Source organism: Eurypyga helias, unplaced genomic scaffold (assembly GCF_000690775.1).
Source record: "Eurypyga helias isolate BGI_N326 unplaced genomic scaffold, ASM69077v1 scaffold49911, whole genome shotgun sequence".
NCBI lineage: Eukaryota > Metazoa > Chordata > Aves > Eurypygiformes > Eurypygidae > Eurypyga > Eurypyga helias.
In genome coordinates this window covers 1-21,369 of record NW_010232481.1, presented here as the reverse complement: position 1 = coordinate 21,369, position 21,369 = coordinate 1, and the positions used below count along the sequence as shown (strand labels likewise).

Genomic DNA, 21,369 nt, shown 5'->3' with positions numbered 1-21,369 from the left:
CCTGTGTGCCGAGTGGCCGCAGGGTTCCGGTGTTAGCGGGAAAGGACGGGAAGGTTCTAGCGCGGGGAAATCACGGAGACCCCCGATGGAGTCTGCCCTGGGGAGAAGAGAGTGCTTTTGCTGGCTCTGCTGGGCATGCAGCCTCGGGGACTGTAGGCCCGAGCTTATTTCTGCCGTGGTGAAGAGCAGCATGTGAGTCGGGATGGATTCAAAAGCCTGTCTCTGCCCTCCTTTTGTGGTTTATTTCCTTTTTCTTGCCCTTTCTGTTTATTCCCACCTGGACATCTGGCTCTTGTGGGTTTTTTTCCTTTATTTTTCTTCTCTCCTTTGTAGTTGTGGGGTACACACCAGGTAGCTCTGCTGTCTAAGGTGCAGCGATGCATTTTGGATCTAAGTGCAAGGGCTTCCTGTACGTCTTCTGGTCACGGTCATGACTTCCAAAGGTCTGACCTTGGTGTCACTCCTAATAGTGGAGGTAGATGTTGAAATTCTAATTATTTTGAGCTGTTAATAACTTAAAAACATCTCTTTGCCTTTATTTTTAAAAGAAGTGCTTTCAGCAAGATAAATCTCAAGTACTATGATTATATGTTAGTGCTCTTGCATGAATGTTCATATAATATGTGAGAGAGACAAAACTGGGTGTTGGATTTTATTAAGTTTCCAAGAAAGTACTTCTGTTTTTCAATGTAGTAATCTCATTGCTAGCCAACTAAAGCCCTGAATCGCCCTCGGTACGCTAAATATATTCGGTAGGTGCACTTATTTCTTAAAAGCATTATGTTTAATCTTCATCCTGTTTCTAGGCAGATGCAGTCAAAGGTGACCAGAGACTTCGTAGTCTTTTCTGCTACATTCATTATTTCATGTACCAGTTGGTTCTTTGGCCTTTGTGTTGGGAGAATAACACGTTGCAGAAGATATCTGAGCTTATGCAAGGTCACACAAAGTCAGTACAAACCACAAGACCTTTTGAGTTCAGCTCAGGGCATTAACCATAACACAGCTCAGAGACAAAGTGTTTAATGGTTGGTGCTTGGAATTTGTCCTTGTTCATGTGTCAGACTGGAAGGAAAGAAATGAAATAGTTATGATGTAGCCGTCTTAACAGAGTAGACCTGGTTTTGTGCTGTGTATTTGTATTTGAATAGCTTCAGGGTGTTTGTCTTAAGTCAGTGTCCAGGTATGTTAGAGTAACTTTCTTGCCCTGTGTACTACATGTTTACCTGGTTGTCTTTTCAGGTAACAGTTTCTAGGACATTTGACTCTACTTCTGAAAGTCTGGTATCTGCTATGTCTTTTTTTCCTACTTCTGCTTTACAACTATGAACTTAGGTATCTGTAAAGAACCCAAGCGTAATTGGTACTGGCTTGCTTTTCTTAATTACTGTTTATGAGCATCTAGCCAACAGGTCAGTCTGAATTGTAATAAAGGAGATAACATAAAGCTCTACTATGCAGTGGCTTCTACACATGTCTGTCAGTTGGGGAGTATGACTTCTAATACAGTAAATTTTTGTGAAAAAGGAGTGTGAACAAACAGTTGTGGTGTCTGGGCAGTGGTAACTACTGCTGTGCTGTAAAGATGCAGCTAGGCAGAGCTGCCCCAAGATACAGACCCAGGATCTGCGTTCTCATTACACCTGCATAGAAAGACTTGTTTGTGTTTAACCAGTCATCCTGGCAAGCTGTAAGCAGGGTATTGCTGCTGTCTGCGGATCTGCTAGTGTGACCAAGCTATTTCAGTGTGATATGTAAGTCTCAGACCAGCATATTTACAGTCTTGAGCAGTATCTCAATTAAAAAAACTCTTGTAGCTTATGTATTGTTCTGACTGTTACGTGATTCGTGGCTTTTAAGTTTAGGCTTAATATGGTGTCTGTGATTTGGTATTAGTTACTTCTGAATAAAGAAAAAACAACTCTTTTGTTGTCTTGGTGATTAACTTCGAAGCGTAAGATGAGAAATGTGAATGTAAAATGCAGTGCAAAATCTGGAACATTCTGGGGAAGAAGTTCCTTTACAAAAGCGAAATTTTGAGCTCAGTAAGCTTGCTAGTGTTAACTGGTGCTCTCTAGATGCTGTTGAACGTAATTGTAATTTCGATAAAGGAATTCATTTCAGAAGCAAAAAGATGGAGCAAAAAATTTCTGAATAAGAAAGGTTTTTACTGTCTTTTGATTGCCATTAGTGCTTTTCTGGAGTTGGTTTTTAAGTTGATGTAACACTTTATTGGATATTATAGTGGAGTAACACCGCTAGATCTAATAGCAAAAGAACCTAGATTATCCCTTTCTGCTCTGGGGAGTATTTTCTACATAGTGTATTGTTTTCTATATGCTTATTCTATATGTTAGTTTTAATTTTGCTCATACATATCATATCTATAAAATGCTAAGCATAGTAGCAGAACTGTGCTGTTACCTTACACTTATTTCATACTGTTAATTGTGAACTTGTGTTTTCTGGTTGTGCGTAATCATATGCTCTGTAGCTGCAGCAAACTGGAAGAGGGAAATGATTCTTGCTTTTCAGCTGCAGTAACTTTGGAATTTGTGAAAATTAATAACTTGCTCTTTTAAGACTGGATGGTTTTATACAGAGTACTGTATGGAGCAGTGCAAATGAAATATCCCTTGAATAAATGTGATCTGAAAGACTCTTTAATGAACCTTGTTTATGAGCATTGAATGTGATGATTAAATTAATAAAAGCTGTATGAATCTGATGTTCCGTATTTGAAAGAAAATTAAAAAAAAAAAACCTGTGTAAAGAATCTGAAAAATTCCAGAAAATATCTGTATAAAAAAAAAAATCTAATGCTGATCTCGTAGATCTGTATGGTCTCTTCTTAAATACAGAAGTTGCACTATCACAGAATACTTAACCAAAGATTTGTCTCCAGAATAATAAACACTCTTGCTTAATTAATTCCTTGATAGAAAAAAAATGTTGGATATTGCAGTTCTGAGTCACAATTTCTCTTAGCAGCTTTTGGGATTCATTTCTATGTTTTAAGTGTCCTGTGAGCTAAAACTTGCCTGTTTCTTTCTTTGCTTTTTGTTTTTAAAGGAACAAACTCAATTTGGAAGGCCTATAATCAAATCTTGTCTGTCCAGAAGGTGCTTGTTTAAAGCAAGGGAATTATTTTTGGGTATAGCACTACAGTTGAGTAATACAGCATGGGAGATTGTATTAGTTTAATACTTGGTAGAAGGCAGCACTCAAGTCAATTTTTTAATTTCTGATATTTGTTACCATTTATGATTGTTCATATGTATGCAATTTTTTTCTTTCAATTAACTAGAATACAGCTGTGCATATGGCTCGGGCAGATTCTTTGTGCTTTGTGGCCTTGGTGGGATTATTAGCTGTGGAACAACACATACAGCACTGGTTCCTCTAGACCTGGTTAAATGCAGAATGCAGGTTTGTTCTGCATGTGTTGGTATGTGGTGACATTGACAAAGCATGTTTATTGTGGTACAGTTAATCTACTAATGAATTGGAGGCATAAAGTATCCCCTGGACATCGTTGTCCAACACTGCATGGAGTTTATGTAAAAGCATGGTGTGTCTTTTATGTTTTGCTGCAGAATACAGTTGTGAATATGGCTCGCTCAAGTTTTACGCTCTCTGTGGCGTTGGTGGGGTCCTAAGTTGTGGCCTGACACACACTGCTGTTGTACCTCTGGATTTAGTGAAATGTCGTATGCAGGTTTGTATTAACTTAAGCATTTCTTAAACTTCTTCTCTATGTAACCAGCATATGTAGAATTTACAGTAGGGATGCAGTCTTTTCTGGATGACAGAAAGTGAGTGCATTTGAGTGCTAAGTTAGCAAGTCTGCTACTGTGAGACTAACTAAATACCACTTTCAGGAGAAGCAGAGGCATTTGAGATAATCTGGATGAGTTATTTTTGAGTATGTTTAAGGTGCATTTAACTGACTATATTTGCTAAAAGGCACCCACCAGTGTTACTCTTAGCTGCCTGGCAGGCAGTCTAGCACTGTTCATGTGCTTTTGGAGGAGGGAAATAAGTATCTTTGACGTTTTGAAGATCTATGGTTTTTAGCCTGAAGTGACATGCATGTTTAATTTGATCCATTAACACTGTGGATATCACTGCATGGCTTATGGATTGGGTACTTTCTAACAATGCCACTTTGAGTGGAATGGGTAAAAGCTGAAGTGGTGTTGGTAAGGCTCTCAGTGCTTGTGGTTCTTAGTTGAGCTGAAAGGAGTGTTGTGTCACTGCACTTAATCTGCAATGCCAACTTCCGCATTAAATCGTCTAGTGAACAGCCATGGATAAAAACGTACTATTGGATTTCTTCAGGCAAATCTGTGCTTCAGGAATGAAGTGAACTAAAGCACACTTCTAAATTTCTGGAAATTGAGTAGTTAATGGCTTCCCTTTTGTAAAGGCTGACACTGGTTCTAAAAGTGATGATTTTGTAAATATAGAACTCCTGAAATTAGGAATCACAGAATGGTTTGGGTTGGAAGGGACCTTAAAGATAATCTACCTGCCATGGGCAGGGACATCTTCCACTAGACCTGGTTGTTCAAAGCCTTGTCCAGCCTGGCATTGAACACTTCCAGGGATGGGGCATCCACAGCTTCTCCAGGCAAATGGTGCCAGTGCCTCACCACCCTCTCCAGGAAAAACTTCTTGATGTCCAATCTAAATCTGCCCTCTTCCAGTTTAAACCAGTTACCCCTTGTAAAAAGTCCCCCCCAGCTTCCTTGTAGCCCCGTTCAGGTACTGGAAGGTGCTATAACATCTCCTTGGAGCCTTCTCCAGGCTGAACAAGCCCAACTCTCTCAGCCTGTCCCCATAGCAGAGGTGCTCCAGCCCTCTGAGCATCTGCGTGGCCTCCTCTGGACTCGCTCCAACCGGTCCATGTCTTTCTTACGTTGGGGGCCCTGGAGTGGAATGCAGTACGCCAGGTACTAGGAGGGAACTGTGAATTAGACCTACTGGTCACACTAGGAGTACTGCATGTGATATTCTTTAGAACTGTGTTCTTCTGGAAGGCCTTTATTTAGCTCTCTTTTACAGAAGAGGCTTTTTCACACACTTGAGAATACCTGAAAGTCTGATCCCAAGTTAGTAATTCTGTAACACATTGGACAAACAAAGGGTGCATCGAATGAGAGCAACATGTTGCTTTCTACAAAATCTGCATTGAGACCAGGCTAACTGTGTAGGAATTCCCTGTTTTGACTGATAGGGAATAGCTGTAGCTGAGTATGTGTTTTATTTCTGAAAATAGAGCACAAGTGCACCCTTCCATGAAGGACTTCAAGATGGTAGCTTGACTACCCATGCCAAAGATTGAGTTTCCTGAGAAAGGAGATTGATCGTGGGTAAAGAGGATGTAGCATCTCAAACAGTTCTTAATCTGACTGCAAATTGGGTTAATGGGCAGAAGGCCCGAGAGTAGCTCTGCAATGCTGCATATACAACTGGGAGCAAGGCCTCACACTTCCCAGGCTTCAACTGCTTGTTTAGGTATGTTTGACTTGGGTTTCTAGTCCTGGGCTTCTGACGTGGTCAGCGTGGTGATACTTCCCCTTCCTTCTCCAGCACGTAGAGGAAGGTGCAAGAGGAGGGTTCCATGTGGATTCCAGGTGTGACCTCATAAAACCTGTCAGCATTTATCTCTTTACAGATCCAGTACAGAGCATGTTACTAATCCTTCCTAGATTCTCCAGGAAGAAACCTGTTGCCTGCCTACTCATGTCTTTTTAAAGAGAGGTCACCTTTCACATGGATGATAATTTGGCATGGTTCTGACATGAACATAACCTCATTTTACAGCACCCAATTAAATAGTCAATTTTCTGAAATATGAATAGATTCAAATCTACATGTCTAGATGAATTAGTTCTCAAGTAGGTTGTTGCCAGACTGCAAGACAAAATACCAGTCAGTGCAGGCTGGCATGCACGTCCCATAGCTCTCTCTGAAAGCTTTGGTTGACTTCTGATCCAGTATCTTCCTTCTTACCCCTCTGAGGAAATGTTGGATGATGTCAGATATAAAAAGTAACTGTGATGCGACTTAAAATTTGTCAGAATGACCTGTTAAAAGAATTTCTGTCAAATGGTTTCCTTCCACGTAAAACTATTCAAGGGTGTGTGGTTTCTTGGGTCTTTTTTTGAACTTCTGATATTGTGTGCGCAGAAAATATTTTGTGTGCATCTTTTACTGTGAAGTCAAAGTGTAGAAATTGGAGTAATCTCTGATCTGCTTTGCTTCATCTCTCCACAGTTTGGCTGTGTGGAGAGATCAAACTATCAGTGGACAAATAACCGTTTCTGATTAAGAATCATGTGGATCATGAGGTTTAGTTTGTGGCAACACTTGAGTGTCCATAGGTGTGATGTGTAGAGTGGATGAGATTGCTGACAGAAGCTGTCAAATTTGAAAAGAATCTGATCTGAACATAATTACACCAGTATACTACTGACAGTGTAGTGATTTCAGTCTTTTTGACATAGAAAGTTGTACTGTTGATTTGGAGAATAAATGTAAAACAAAATTCAGGCAGTTGGGTGGCTCCTGAGTATTGAGGAATATACTGGGTGTTAAAAATAAGTAACTAGCAAGTAACCATGACAGTTATGTAAGTGTAACCTTGTGGTGAATGCATCATCAGTCCAGGGAACCCTAGGAATTCAGCTGTATGAGGAATTTAAGTATTCTGTATTTCGGATGGGGGTGTGAGAAGGGAAATAGTGACCTATTTCAAGCAATTAACTGCCTGTTCTGTTTAGGTTGATCCACAAAAATACAAGAGCATCTTCAATGGATTTTCAGTGACGGTCAAAGAAGATGGTGTTCGTGGCTTGGCGAAGGGATGGGCTCCAACCTTCATTGGATATTCCATGCAGGGGCTTTGTAAATTCGGTTTCTATGAAGTTTTCAAAATCCTCTATGGCAACATGCTGGGAGAGGTAAGCCTTGAGCGGTTGACATGAGGCTGCCTATCTGCAACGTTATAGTATTAGTAATGCAGAGTAATAACAAGAGCATGATTAATTAATACAAATGTGTGTTCACATTCACTACAGGAAAATGCCTATTTGTGGCGCACTTCGCTGTATTTAGCCGCATCTGCCAGTGCGGAGTTTTTTGCTGACATTGCTCTGGCTCCAATGGAAGCTGCTAAAGTTCGTATTCAGACACAGCCCGGATATGCTAACACCCTGCGGCAGGCTGTGCCTAAAATGTTTGGAGAAGAAGGCATTTGGGCGTAAGTATCCTCTTAATTTTTATTCACGGTCTTAATGTTGAGTATTTTTCCTAATGAAAGACTGTTGCTAAAACTGATTGTAGCTTTAGCTTTTGATACTTCTTGGTTTTCGTATTTCGAGATAAGAACTTAACATACTTAAGGGAATCTGTGCTGAGCTGGCTGTTAATTCCACATGCTCCTTAGATCCATCTTTGTGAGTATCTTTGTGCTGAGTTCTGCTGGATATTTCAGTTTCCAGCGGTTCCAGTCAGAGATACTCAGCAACTTTTTGGTTGTACAGTCAAAGATGCTTGAGTCATTGGCATGTAAGAGTAATACAACTGCATGTTAGCTTTCTGTTCTGATAGAAGTGGCTGTAAATATACAAGTCATTGATCACTATCGGGACTTGGCTGGTATGCAGACATGAGCCTTCTGTGCTTGTAGTGTCAGTACTGGGTTACTGCAGTGCGTTGTGATCTGGAAAGTGACTACAAAAACAGCTGTGCAGTGTAGGGATCAGGTAAATTCTAACTTGTGTTGCTGCTTTAAGTACTTGGGAACTAATAAAACTTGTGTTCTGTAGGTATTGAGACACTTAAGTCTTACAGTGTCCCTATTTAGAAGTTGTATTCCTGATAGCAACAATAAGCTAACTCATTTTTTTGCAAGTTAAAAATGTACCTCAGATACTGGAGAAAATGAAACTGAGTTTGTCTCTTCTCTGGTGAAGTTTCTATAAAGGTGTTGCACCATTATGGATGAGACAGATCCCGTACACGATGATGAAATTTGCCTGCTTTGAACGTACTGTTGAAGCTCTCTACAAGTATGTTGTTCCCAAGCCACGAAGTGAATGTACAAAAGGAGAACAGCTGGTAGTCACATTTGTTGCAGGCTACATTGGTGAGAAATCTTTACGTCCTACGCTTCTACCGCAACTCTACAGCCTTTTCTGAATATCAAATAGGTGTAGGTAGAATGGGAGAATTGACTTGTTTTTTAAATTTTAAACGAATTATATTCAGAATAATCTGTAAGTGGAAAATGGGTCTGTAATAGGACCATACTCTGTTACATACTCTTCCTGTGTATTGCCAATGTTAATGTCCAAGTTTAGAAACTGCAGCTGATTTAAGTGAAAAAAAATTGTCTTTGCTAGACTGGGGAAGGTTGAGGGAAGGGGAGAGAAACCTGGATGGAAGGGGGGTTTTCAATATCCACGGTTTCAGGAGGAATCTTGTTTTAGCAGAAGAGGTGCTGCAAGAGCACAACGAGGTGTTTTCCAATATGCATGTCACACTGTTAGTATGTACTTGCTGTCCTTCTAGGATACCAAGAGGCTTGCCATAACCTCTGTGCAATTTATTAGAAGGTGTGGTTTCAGTTAGTTGTCTTAGTGCACAGAGTAATGGTACAGCTAAAACACCATGGAACTAATGTCAAATTATTCTTACAGCTGGTGTGTTCTGTGCAATTGTTTCCCATCCTGCTGACTCCGTGGTGTCTGTGTTGAACAAAGAAAAGGGCAGTTCTGCCTCACAGGTTCTTATGAGACTCGGATTCAAAGGTACATCCTTACTTCCATATGTTTTAGATCAAGTGTTTCTTGTGTTTTGGGGAGGATTTTGTATTTTCCTGGCTTCTTATGCTACTCATGCTTTATGTTTTGCTCTACAGGTGTATGGAAAGGTCTGTTTGCCCGTATCATTATGATCGGTACGCTGACTGCACTACAGTGGTTCATCTACGATTCGGTGAAGGTTTATTTCAGACTTCCTCGTCCACCTCCACCTGAAATGCCAGAATCTCTGAAGAAGAAGCTCGGTCTAACTGAATAGACAACTCATGGACTGACTGTGCTGGCTGTCCCAGTGATGAGTCTCATGAAACTTTTATATATTTGACTATGTAGAAAACAAACTCTATATATGATGTCATTATTGGCTGTGCCCTCATCCCACATGAGGGTTTAAATTCTACCACTGTCATTGCCTGAAATAAATGAGAAACAGAGTGCTTAGTGTCTGTTCACTACTGCTTATGTAAGCTTCATTTCATAGCAGCAAATACCTCAAGTATACTGCCCCCGCCCCCCAAATAATGAAAAAAATTAACCTATTCTACACTTTAACTAGAAGATTGCAAACCAGTTATAACAAAGATAGACTTTCACTGTTTTCAGAGAAGTGATAAGAACCAGTCCTTGCCAAACTGCAGAAACTAACTGCAGTTCTATGCACTTTGAGTCCACTGTTTTATTTGCCTGTAATAAGCTGTTACTGTAGAAGAGCTGAACTCCTGAGTGACTTGAGACTGCGGTCTGGCAGGGCATCCTGCTCATAGCATCAGTGTTCTCCGTAGGGATAAAAGGAACTTGATACATAATAGAGCCATTTCTGCTTTGGGTGGTCATCCCAACATAACTAACTTGTGCTTACTTGACTAACTTCTGCTTCTGTTGGCTTTGAACCGCACCAAAGAATTCGGTCCTTTTGATTGTACTGTGGAATTAAACTGTAGCTGCTGCTTTAACAAAAGCTGATGTTAAAAAGGAGCCTCAAAGATATCTGACCACTAAAAGCTTACTACTGCTTTACAGTAAGATAAACATGGCTTGCCTCTTACTGTAGAGTTTAACAACCTTGCCAGCTTTTCCCTAGTTTGATTTGTTTTCCAAATTAGTGCGACTAATGCGGAGTCTTGGTTGAACCATGCGCTTCTGCAGTGCAAGAAGACTTCTTCGGGTTTTTTTGCCCCTTACTTGATAGGAAGAAAAAAAGCCTGGGCTCTTAGGCGTGCAGGGAGTCACATACGCAGTGTTTTGTTATGGCAATGCATTTTTTTTTTTTCCAGTGTTTGGCAGAAAGATGAGCATGCTGCCTTCTGTGTTTTGTGTGTTGAAGAACGCACAGTTGATAATCATGTTGAGCCAGAAAATGCCTAATAGTATGTAAAGGGTTCACATTATCCAGTAGTACTTTGTTAAGGGCTGGAGCTGAGTGACTTTTATGCAGAACCATTTGGATATGCTGCCTTTCGGCATGTGAGTTGATATGGCTTGGCATTCACGTATGTTTTACTGCTCCTTCCTCATGTCCTTTAGAGTCAGAAGGACAATTAAAGCAGGTGCAATTGGAGTAGCATAAACATACGGACTGCTGCATCTTCCTGGAGTCTGACATTCCTGCGTTAAGCAGGATGATGATGAGAAGCGTTGAGCTGGGAAAACCCTTTGACTTCTGCGGTTCTGGATGGTTCTGCTAAACAAGCTGAGCCTTATTTTGAATTGCCACCTTTCAAAGTGTGGAGTAAAATCTAAATTGCTCTATTGCCCCCTTGCCGTGATACCAAACACATTCTTAAGAGTGGTTGGTATCTAACTGCATATACAGCAAAGTCAAATTCCATTTGTCTAAATAAAACCTTTGTACGAGTACTTTTGTTGAATTAAACATATTTTGTGATAAAGTGTGTACATCTTGTGACCCCTTTTAAGTGGGAAGCTTTGAAATTAATTAAACATTAAATGCTCCTAAGAGCTTCCTTGGAGAAGAGCGTTAACTATGACCTGATGTTGTATCGAGACCACTGATGTTAAATCAGCTACTGAAGTTAACTTTTGCATGTGGTTCGGCATGTTAGGAAGAGCAGCGTCGCTCTTGTGCACTGAGTACCAGCGTTTCTTAAAAGCTGTGTTTTAACGTGGTAGACTTGTTTGCTGGAAAGCATCTTGAGTTCCTTCTAATTCTGGGGAAGTGAAGCACTTTTGTCAGCTTCTGAGGCTGGCAGGAGAGTGAGACGAACTTGGCTTGTGCAGTGAGGTAGTCTGATTGTCAGGTAACCCAACGATAAGCTAAATTTCTCAAAACTGTTTTGTCCTTCACTGTGGAGCAGAATCATGCAATTTTTCCTCTAGAATTGGGTTGCCTTTGTGCAGCCTTTTTAACTATGTGCGGTGATAACTCTTAAATCCATTTTCTCGTTGCTCAAGGGTAGATCTGAAGCTATCTTATTAAAGGTGCTCAGGTAATTTTGTCAAGGTAAATCTGAGCTAAGACTACGAGGGGCAGGTAGGTGTCCCCGTTTTCTTCTGTACCCGAGACAGGGAAGGTATGCTCAGTGCTACTCCCAGTGTTGTGTTTCAGTGGAAAACGTGAGAGGGGGGCAGAATTGCCTGGCAGCTGCTGACTTTGTGGACATTCAGCCTTAGGCTTGTTTGGATGCTTGGGATAAAGGGGTTTAACATATAAAATGCTATTGCTTAAAGGGTCACCCACTGAAATGTTGAATAAGCTTCTGTGGGCAAAATCCATTTAAAGGGTCAACTTTGTCATCAATAACGACATTCGCACCTTGCGTTTGTATCGGATTGTACTGCAGATCGAATGTGGGGATACTTGCCGAAGTGCTTGTTACGTATCGTTTGAAAACGGGCTGTAACAATACAAATAGCTGTAATTCATTTCCATCTCTACCTAGAAATTATGTAGTTTGCAGTGAAAACAATAAACATCCTGCTTTTTTATAGCAAAGATGAGTACCGTGGGTAGCTGAGCTTAGTAGCGACGTGGCCTTCCTTGTTACAGGATACCGCTTCTGTAACTGGAGTGCTGAGGGAGGATGGTGCTGGCAGCAACTTGTTGGCTGAGCTGAGGTTCTGGTGTCTAAAAGTAGATTTTAACATGCTCTGATTACTTCGCTCGTGTCATTTTTCAGCACTGACCACTTAAAGCTGGTGCGTGGGGTTTTTTTCCTGCTTGGGAGTTGCTGGCTGGAACACAATTGCCCGATTCCGAACCTGCATACTAGGTTAGAGGCAAAGGTGTCCCGAGTTACCACTACGGGTTGGGCTGCATGGGATGGTATGTTCTAAGTAGTGTAACTGTCATTTTCATTATTACCTGAATCTCTTAATCGCTTATTAAAATTGTGGAGTATCGTTGAATGCCCTAGAAATGAAGTTAGGAGTTGCAGTTTTGCTGAACTGATACTCTCCCCGCCGCTAACCGTGCTAAACCAAGGAGGAGAGGGCAGTAGCTGAATAATACCTCCATCTCTGCCTTACCTTTTCTGCTGTAGGAGTTTTGCCTCTGTCCTTAGACCACTGTAATTACAAGGCAAACTAAAATCTTAGGTTTTTAGTACAGTTGAGGTATGTGCTGGAAGGGCAAGCGAAGATTTGCAATACCTGCTGCTAGTTCTGCGGCTCACTATAGTATTTTACAGCTCAGAACCAATGAATGGTTACGATTCTTGAACAGATGCCGTGACGCTGGCAAAAAGCCATCAGTAGGGTTAGTAAGCATTGTCCCCATAGCGAGTTCTGTGGTTTTGGGACGTAACAGTGCTGCGCAGTAATTGCAATTTACAATCGTAAAGCCTCACAGAAAACTCCTCACAAATTTCTCCATCTAATTTGCAAGGCATCAGCAATATTTCTGGGCATTGCTTGCTTCAGTGTGTTTACCTCTTAAATACTAAAAAAGAAAGTGGTATAGCTTACAAAAATCAGAGTGACTACACTGAGACAAATTGCTACAGCAGTCTGAGTAACTTTTGTTTACCTCCATCTGGAAACCATGGTTTTATTCCTTCCTTTGCAGCAGGAAAGGAAAGCTGAAGATCTGTCAGTCCGGGGTCCTGCTTTCTCCATGAAAGCAAACTCCAAAGGTAAGAACAACATTTTACGCCTTAACACTTTCATTGTACAAAACAATTTATTAAATATAGCACCTGTGATCCTTCAGAAAGACCAGTACATGCAGAGAGATGTGTTTTGCCCACGTTGCAGCTTGTCCCTTGAAAACGGTTATCACTTTCCTGTCCTTTGTCCTCTTCCTTTGAAAGACCTTTCGGTGTGCTTCGAAATGAAGCTTTAAATAATCACTGAGTACCATGCACGATGGAGTCCCAAGATTACTACTGTTCTTCCCTCGGGCAGTGACATTGCACAATGATCAGTTCATGTCTGAAATCTGGGTTATTTCCTCTTCCACATCTTTGATCTCAGTTTGAACTCTTGTAAGAATGGCCAGTTTCTCCTTCAGTAAAGCCATTTCTTTCTCCCGTCGTAATACATCCTCCACTAATCTTCCTATTCTCAGCGTAAGGTCATTTAGCAATGGCTCCAAGGTGGCAAAATCCTTTCTGAGTCTGTACATCTTGGGTTTTAAATCATTTGCAAACGTAACCGCCTTCAGAACTTTGGCTCTGTCACCTTCGAGATTCAGAAGTCGGTCTGAGTGCTTGTTAAAACTGCTCCTGAGCTCAGACAGTGCTGTCCCAATCTGCTCAATTTTTCTTGCGTTGCTGGATGCCAGGCTCTGTAGTTTTGTACTTCGGTCGATGCTGCTGGTAAGCAGGTCACCTATATGTTTGATTGTCGTCTTCTCCCCATTTTCTACTTTATCTTCTAGTGCTTGCAAAGAATGTGTCAACGCAGTCATATCTGAGACTAGGCCAGAAATACGCCTTATGTCAGTTTTTACTGTCACAATCATCAAAGTTAGGTTTTTTGCGACAGAAGCCGCATTCTGTTCAGTGCTTGAAACTGCACGATAAAGGGTTGTGAAATTCTTCTGCAGTTCTTCTTGGTTTTTAATTATGCTGCTCGACGATGTTTTCATTGTGTAAATATCTTCCTGGAGATGCTTAATGTGAGAAGTTATTTGATGATCTTCCAGCTGTTCTATTAAGCTCGAAGTCTTCCCGCACTAGAGGGATAAAAATAAAAATTATTGACAAGATTTCTAGCTGAATGACCCCTGTCCAAGTTCAGGCTATACTATAATGAAATATCTTACTGTTCTGAGATTGAGGGCAAACCCTGTCTCTAGGAAATCAACTTTGGTTGGGACAGAACAAAGATTTCCTTTTTTTTCTCCTTTCAGTATACATAAATTCAAACATTACTACTTTTTCCATTAAAACAAAAATTACAGGAAAGTGCTGTATAACCAGCATAACCTCTGAAAACACCCAAGTCATCAAATGCTATTTTGATTTAGAGGAATTTTGGAATTAGGCATGGTTCCCTCCTGTTTAAATAGCCACCAAAATACTTCACAGGAAGACCATGAAAAGCTACGTTAATGTAGGAACTCTGCTGCTGCTGTTGGATTTTTGGCTGAACTTGCTAGTTCGCTTTGTTTGTTTGTTTTTTAAACAACTGGTTCTTAGTTTTCAAATTATGAGGAAGAAAGGAAAATACCCTCCTGTTCAACCCCCAGTAAGTCAGTGTAGAACTTGAGAAAAAACTTGTAGAACAGAAGAAAAAACCCACTGAAAAGGCAAGCTGAAACATTCAGAGGCTGTAATTAGTTTCATACTAAGCCTTTGTTTGACACCACTATATAAAATGTCACCAACAAAAGAATCGTCTAGCTGTTTGATAGTATTGGTGATTCCTCGCTAGCACAGAGCCGTTTGCTTACGCCCATGTCAGTTGCGGAGGGTTGTGCTGGTTTCCCAGTTCAGGCCCTCGAAGGACGAGGATTCCCTATTCAGTCTCACATACATTCCGCTTCCAATGGGGTTGAGGCTGATGAAGGACGTTAAACTGGGGAGCATACCACTGGTAATTTAGCCACCCTTCCCCAAAAATGTATGAAGTAGAAACACACTGGAACACACTTGTGGAAAGTATTAAAAAAAATAAAATCTGTATAAAATAGTATTTCTTAATGGAACGCTGAAATATTTCCTCCTTTCTTTCCTTTTCTGAAAAAGCAATTTATTTTGGCTTGGATTATGTACCAGGACATGGCAATCCACTACAATACACTTTTACTGAATATGAGTAAACAGATAAATCTATATGTAAGTAATAAATATATGAAACTGAAATACTGTGTAACACTGAAAAACGCTGGCTTAATAACCTCTTGAATGAGCAGCATTAACTCTCTAGTGAAGATTCCAGTAGAGTTCTACATAAATGCGCATACAAAACCAGAACTTCAGCCCCACTAAGTCATACCTGTTAAGACAAAAGTCTGTAGACACAAATTTACAGTGGTCTCGAGATCCAGATTCCAACAAACACCTACCAGGCCTACTAGGTAGTGCTACATGTAAGTAGACCGGTCAGACCTATGGATAAAGTTGACTTTCCCTGCACGCAAGTACGTAACTCCATGGCTTTTTAGCGCAGCTCTTGGTTCACCAAACTTTGGAGACCAATGTCAGTGACATTGTTAGGTTTTCCCCCTTTGAAATGCAAGGCGATACCAGACAGGTCATGTAGCCTAATGAAGGTTCACACTTGTGTTTAACAGCACCACAACGAACTACACCCTCCCCCCGTCCCCTCCCAAATAATAATACAGTGACTGATCACACCAAACATGCACATTAACTGATAAAAGACTCTAAGAGGAATATCTGCTAATGACAACTGCGGACTGTATCCGACGACTTCAGCGGCAGAACAAAACTATGCCAGTGATTTCAGACAGTTTGAAAAGGCTGGAAATGAGGTCCAAGGAGGCTATTTGCGTGGCATCAAAGAAATAAAAGATGACACCAGCTGCTATCAACCCCCCTGCCCATGAACACCATCACGAGAAGGTTCTTGGTGAGGGGCACTTCACCAGGTGTTTTCTGTAAGGCTGCGGTGTGTAAGCTGCAGCTGTTAAAAGTGTACTTTGTGCTTTCCTGAGTGTGAAAAGTACGTGGAGTAAGAACTCTGAGGCTGAGAAGTCTGTACCGTACGCGCAGGAACGCTGTGGTACGCAGCGCATTAAAAGCGAGGTACAGGTATGTCTGCCCAGAGGTAAAGAGCCTGGCTGCTCCTTGTGTTACACGTCCATGGAACAGAACACAAGAAGTAAAAATATAAAGCGGTGAGAAATAAATATGAATTTTAATCTGATGTCTCTTTTTCTTAAATCAAAATACTTCGCTTCAAATTCCATTTGAATAAAAATGGTCTTTAAATAAATAACATGAAAATAATCCTTACTTTAGTTAAGGAAGTACTCTTTGCCTCCTCCAACACACTTTCTTGCCCTCTATCCTCTGTTGTTTCCAGCCTGATCCAATGCCTACTTAAATCCACCAGTATTTCAGATACCCTTAAGATATGCTGGAGTCACATTATTTGTAATAAATTACAGTGTTCTTTCCTTAATGAAAACCGTAAATCCAAATTTACTCATCCCCATCCTGTCCATTTTCTAAGCTATAGCTTTCTGAAGGAACTTCTTTCGCTTTTGAGGATACTTTTGTGTCAAGCACTACTTTTTCCAAAACCACCACGTCATTCTGCACTTTCAACATGCTGCCGTTGTACTGCAGGCCTTCGAGAACCCCTTGCATCGCCCTTGTGTCAGAAACAGTTTTCAGCACAGCATTTTCCACAGAATATAGCTGTGATGTCAAGTCCTCTGTTTTTTTCTCCATACTTAGCAATTCACTTGAGAATCTAAGAATAGAGTGAATAGCGTTTTCAATTGTTGGCAAATGGGTCTTGCACTCTTCAATTTTAGGTTCACAGTTGGCAAGTTTCTGACTGAGGTCTGAGTCCTTGGCTACCAGACTATTCTGTTGTTCTTTCAGCTTTTCAACTGCCTTTGCATGTAAGTCCAACTTTTGTTTGACTCTAGAGAATTCATCATCTTCCTGCCTTTTTAGTGTTTTAGTATTTCTGGCTGTGCTGTCTTCCACATCTCTTACTCTTTCTGAAAGGGATTTAATTCTCTGGTCAGCTTCATTAATTTGGGAAGTAACTTCCGTATGTATAAACTTCGCTTCAGATTTTAAACTGCTGGTGTCTGCGGTCATTTCCTCCAAGCTTCTTATCCAGGCACTTGTAACATTTTGGAACTTCTCATGAATGCTCTGCATCTTCACAGCCAGAGTCAGTTCCTTGTTCTGGATATCATCTATGATGTTGTGAAGAGAAGATATTTCCCGCTCGAACTCAGTCATCACAGAGATGGAGGAGGCAGCTTCTTGTAAGATACTTTCAGAAGACTCAAGCTGCATTTATAACACAAAACAATGTCCATGTCTACTCAGCAAAAGTAAGAATAGAAACCCATTTCCATTTATTCAACAGAGACTAAAGTCCCTTAGAAGCCACTTTACTTGTTACAAAGCTCCTACATGATTTTCCTATTTCATCTTTAAAAAATACTGCTTAACCTGGCATGAAAAAGGCACAGAAAAGAATGGCTGTTGTTGAATTTCTATAGAAATTTTCTTTCCTCTTTTCTCTGTTGTCAATCCCTTATTTTCCATGTTTTTTTTTCTAAGTGTATCACACTACCTAGATCCCATGCAACATTTTGCAATCTGAACTGTAGTATATAAATACCCAAATTACATCATGTATAAATGACATCATTATGAGAACAGTGCTAAAACAACATCGCTGGCATAAGCCATCATTATCTGTAAGATAAGGGGATAATTTGGCAGTCAGTCCAAGTTTTCTACTCCATCATGTCACACATGGATATGAAAATAAAACAGCAATGAAAATACTATGACTTCATCATGTCTTCTTATTAGAACAGGTCTACTCCATAACCATGCCTGTAAATCTTCTTCAAATCAATGTAAATGAGACTTATACACAGAACAGCACTGGTAGAATGAAGTATGTGCATAAATGTTAATTTCTGAAAACAATGTAGTGTTTAAGAAATAATACTGAGATAGAGCCATTATACTCACTTACTTGAACAGGGGTATGGATTGACAGGTTTAGTTACATGAACTATTCTCCAAAGGCCTATTCACAGGCAAGTAGAACACATCATGAATATTTATTTTTAAAGTCAGTTAAATTTCACTAAATGACAACAAAGTAAAACAATGTCAAGTGTTCACCAGACACTGTCCAATTGTTAATGATTACCTTTTCAGAAATTAAGTTAACTTTATTTTCCACATCCATGAATTTTTCAGCTTCCTGCTGTAAGAAACTGTACTTTTTTTCCATATCAGCAAATTGATTTGACTGCTGAAACAGGAACCTGCAAATAGATAAACAGTAAACAGACGCACATGATTAGAGCAGAATAAGTGTTTTGGGAGCTGGTTCACAGCAGTATGTTACTGCAGGGATTTGTGTTCACAGAATTTGCTAGATCAGTACATGAGAGAAAAGAATAATTACGATTTAATGCAGTTGATCTGTCTTCACACTGGAGTTATCTTCCAATAGAGGTGCAAAAATAAGGCAACATCCATAGATGTTCTTTGTTTTCAAGACTGTGTGCCATTCAAACAGGAATAATGTCCGATAAGGCTGCTGGTACAGGGAGGCCATGCCATGCTCATAATTCGTTGTATCACGATATACTTCACGGACAAAGTATTATTTAACCAGTGGAAATAAACCACAAAAAAATAAGTTGGACTTTCTTGCAAAGCATGACAAAATCATGCACAGAAGCCTTTGGATTCAGAAAGGCTGGCTAACTCCAACCTTGTTTAATTGTAACCAACCAAGAACATAGGGTGCATTGAGGCAAACCTTGTGTAGCTACTGTCAGGATGATACTAGCTCTGTGCACAGGCAGCAGAGATCTCCATCCTGTACTTCATACACGTTCCAGACTCATTTACTGTGAAGTTGGGATCTTGCTGAACGGTAAGCATTTTGTCCAGTTAAAAAGGAAGTGAGACAACTAAGCAAAAAAAACCCCTGAATTTTGCTGGATGTTTATTAATCCCAAAACCAGGTTTATTGGAGACAATGCAGGGATCCTCTCAGTAGTAAGAACAATGTAATCTAGAACAATAGAATTTATCTAAAATACTTGTGCTTTCATAAATTGCTATTTGTTAGGATGTTGAATAGCAATTAGAAGTTTCAAAAAAATTACAGTATTCTACACAGATTGTTAGGCAATAAAAGCTAAAATGCTAGCCATAGATAGATAAATGCAAACCAGACATCCACAGATACAACACAAAACTGTAAGCAGAAGCATCACTAATCATTTCATTCTACTATGTTGTTCTGTTTCTAAAGGATTCAGATAATAAAGTCTGGGTGATGTTAAAGTAAGAACAAATTCTCCCCTAATTTTCTAGAGTGTAGTAATCTGATTTCTTGCACTAGAGTTCTGAGAACTTCATCACATCATTTCTGCATGAGGCTGTTTCTGTTGGAACTCAGGTACTGACGCTGCTAAGATATTCTAACACATCTTTTGCAGAGGTATTTGACCTTTACGTGAAGACTCCACCTGATGACCAATTTACCACACTGCTGAGCAAATTGTTTACAGCAAATCCTACTTCACTTCTGCTGTTGAATTATTCACTACCTGCCAAAGGAGCCTTGTGGTACTTCTTGTCAGATTAAGTTGCTCTTCACAGTCAGTCTCCAAAGCAGGTATTTACAATTCATGAGCAAGGCACCTTTTAAACTTTCAACATGACAGAACAGACTGAGCTTCCATAATGCCTCACACTACAGCTATGTTTCCACACTTACGGATGCTGCTCTTCTCTCCTCGACCCTTCTACCTTTAACAAGTTTCTACAGTCACTTAACCTGAACGCTATATTCAAATGTAACTGATCGTATGGCCCTTGACTGAATGCAGTACAGAACGCAAAAGAAAACATTTTAGTGTGTTACCTACCAGGTCAGCACCAGGCAAACAGCAAGGGAAATGATGCTCAAGGTTGTCCGTGAGTCCATCCAAAAGGAACTCCGATGATTGCCGGTCCTGGGACTTGCCAGCTTCCCACAGTTACTGTGCTTCTCAACCTTTTGCGAATCTTCATTGGTCTTGGATGAAGAGATACCCTTTTTCCTCTGCTTAACTTCAGACATTTTGTGTTTTTAAAAAGCAGATGCAAGAGAGAGAGCTAGGGAAAAAAAAACAAAACCAAGAAGGACTTGTTACTTCTAAACAGCCCCAAATATAACCTTTTGCCCTTTAGTTACACAAACACCCCCCCAAAATGTTCCTTCAGTGTTTACTACGTTTTCTGGTTATGTGAACTTTTATGAAGTGTCATAAGACTTACTTCATGAAAATTTGTTTTCTATACTATAGAGTACTGCTTTCATATTTTCTCAGACTGAACTGACTTTTCAATCTCTCCAGAGGTATTTCATCTATTGTACAATAAGCCATGTTGAAGATATATTTAAAATCACGAGGACTGAAAGCATGATATTTATAGTTGATTACTGTCACAGTTTCATCAGCAATTTCACTATTTTGTTTCACTTGTGGATTTTTTTTTTTTTTAATTATTCCCTACTTCCGGGGAGACCTTATAGCACCTTCCAGTACCTGAAAGGGCCAACAAGGAAGCTGGGAGGGAACTTTTTACAAGGGCCTGTAGTGACAGGACAAGGGGTAACGGGTCTAGACTGAAAGTGGGGAGGTTTAGATTGGATATCAGGAAGAAGCTCTTCCCGCAGAAGGTGGTGGGGCACTGGAACAGGTTGCCCAGAGAAGCTGTGGATGCCCCATCCCTGGAAGTGTTCTAGGCCAGGCTGGATGAAGCTTTGAGCAACCTGGTCTAGTGGAAGGTGTCCCTGCCCATGGCAGGGGGGTTGGAACTAGATGGTCTTTAAGGTCCCTTCCAACCCAAACCATTCTGTGATTCTATGAACCAAGCAGAAGTAGAGACTGGAATTCCTAAGCCTAAACTCTTCCACCATGCTGCTCAAAACAGACCAGATCCTTGGTGGATTTGGTTTAGCACGCTTTGAGAGTAAAATTTTGCGCATCTTTCCGGATCATTCTGCCATATTACCGCTTAGCACATGTCTAAACATAAATATTAGGGGTATATAATCACATACACGTGTAAAAGGCATTGTTTAAAACATAAATCTGCCCGTAAAGAGCACCAAGCTTAGAGCTGTTTGGGAGTCACAGTACTGGTTTGCACCACGTAGGAAAAAAACCCATCCCTTGCTCTCCCCCCGGTGTTTTGAACACTTTAGGGACTGAAAACAAGTAGTTAAAGAAGTTAAAATCGAGACCTGACCGGTAGTGAGGGAAACAGTTTAATACAGGAACAGCAGCCCAGCTTTAACAAGGACAACCTGGAAGCGCATCCCCGCGGGGTGCAGACCCCCGCGAGCCCCCCACCCCCGTCCAGCTCGGCCCGCAGCACCAGAGGTGACCGGC

At 40.6% G+C, this 21,369-nt stretch overlaps 2 protein-coding genes across 2 annotated transcripts; one reads left to right on the top strand and one right to left on the bottom strand.

The window, feature by feature from the left end:
- Window positions 1–3,596: 3,596 nt before the first annotated feature.
- SLC25A3 (solute carrier family 25 (mitochondrial carrier; phosphate carrier), member 3) lies at window positions 3,597–9,270 on the top strand (the record flags this gene model as incomplete). The annotated part of the gene is made up of 6 exons (XM_010161383.1): window positions 3,597–3,718; window positions 6,789–6,968; window positions 7,086–7,267; window positions 7,983–8,155; window positions 8,709–8,819; window positions 8,930–9,270. Coding segments are annotated over 6 exons (929 nt in total), but the record flags the coding sequence as incomplete, so codon positions are not given.
- Window positions 9,271–13,209: 3,939 nt separating this feature from the next.
- IKBIP (IKBKB interacting protein) lies at window positions 13,210–20,051 on the bottom strand. Its single transcript, XM_010161382.1, has 3 exons — window positions 19,858–20,051; window positions 18,117–18,234; window positions 13,210–13,965 (listed from the first exon to the last, which is right to left on the bottom strand). The coding sequence occupies exons 1-3, from the start codon at window positions 20,049–20,051 to the stop codon at window positions 13,210–13,212; spliced, it is 1,068 nt and encodes a 355-aa protein (XP_010159684.1).
- Between the last annotated feature and the right edge of the window lie 1,318 nt (window positions 20,052–21,369).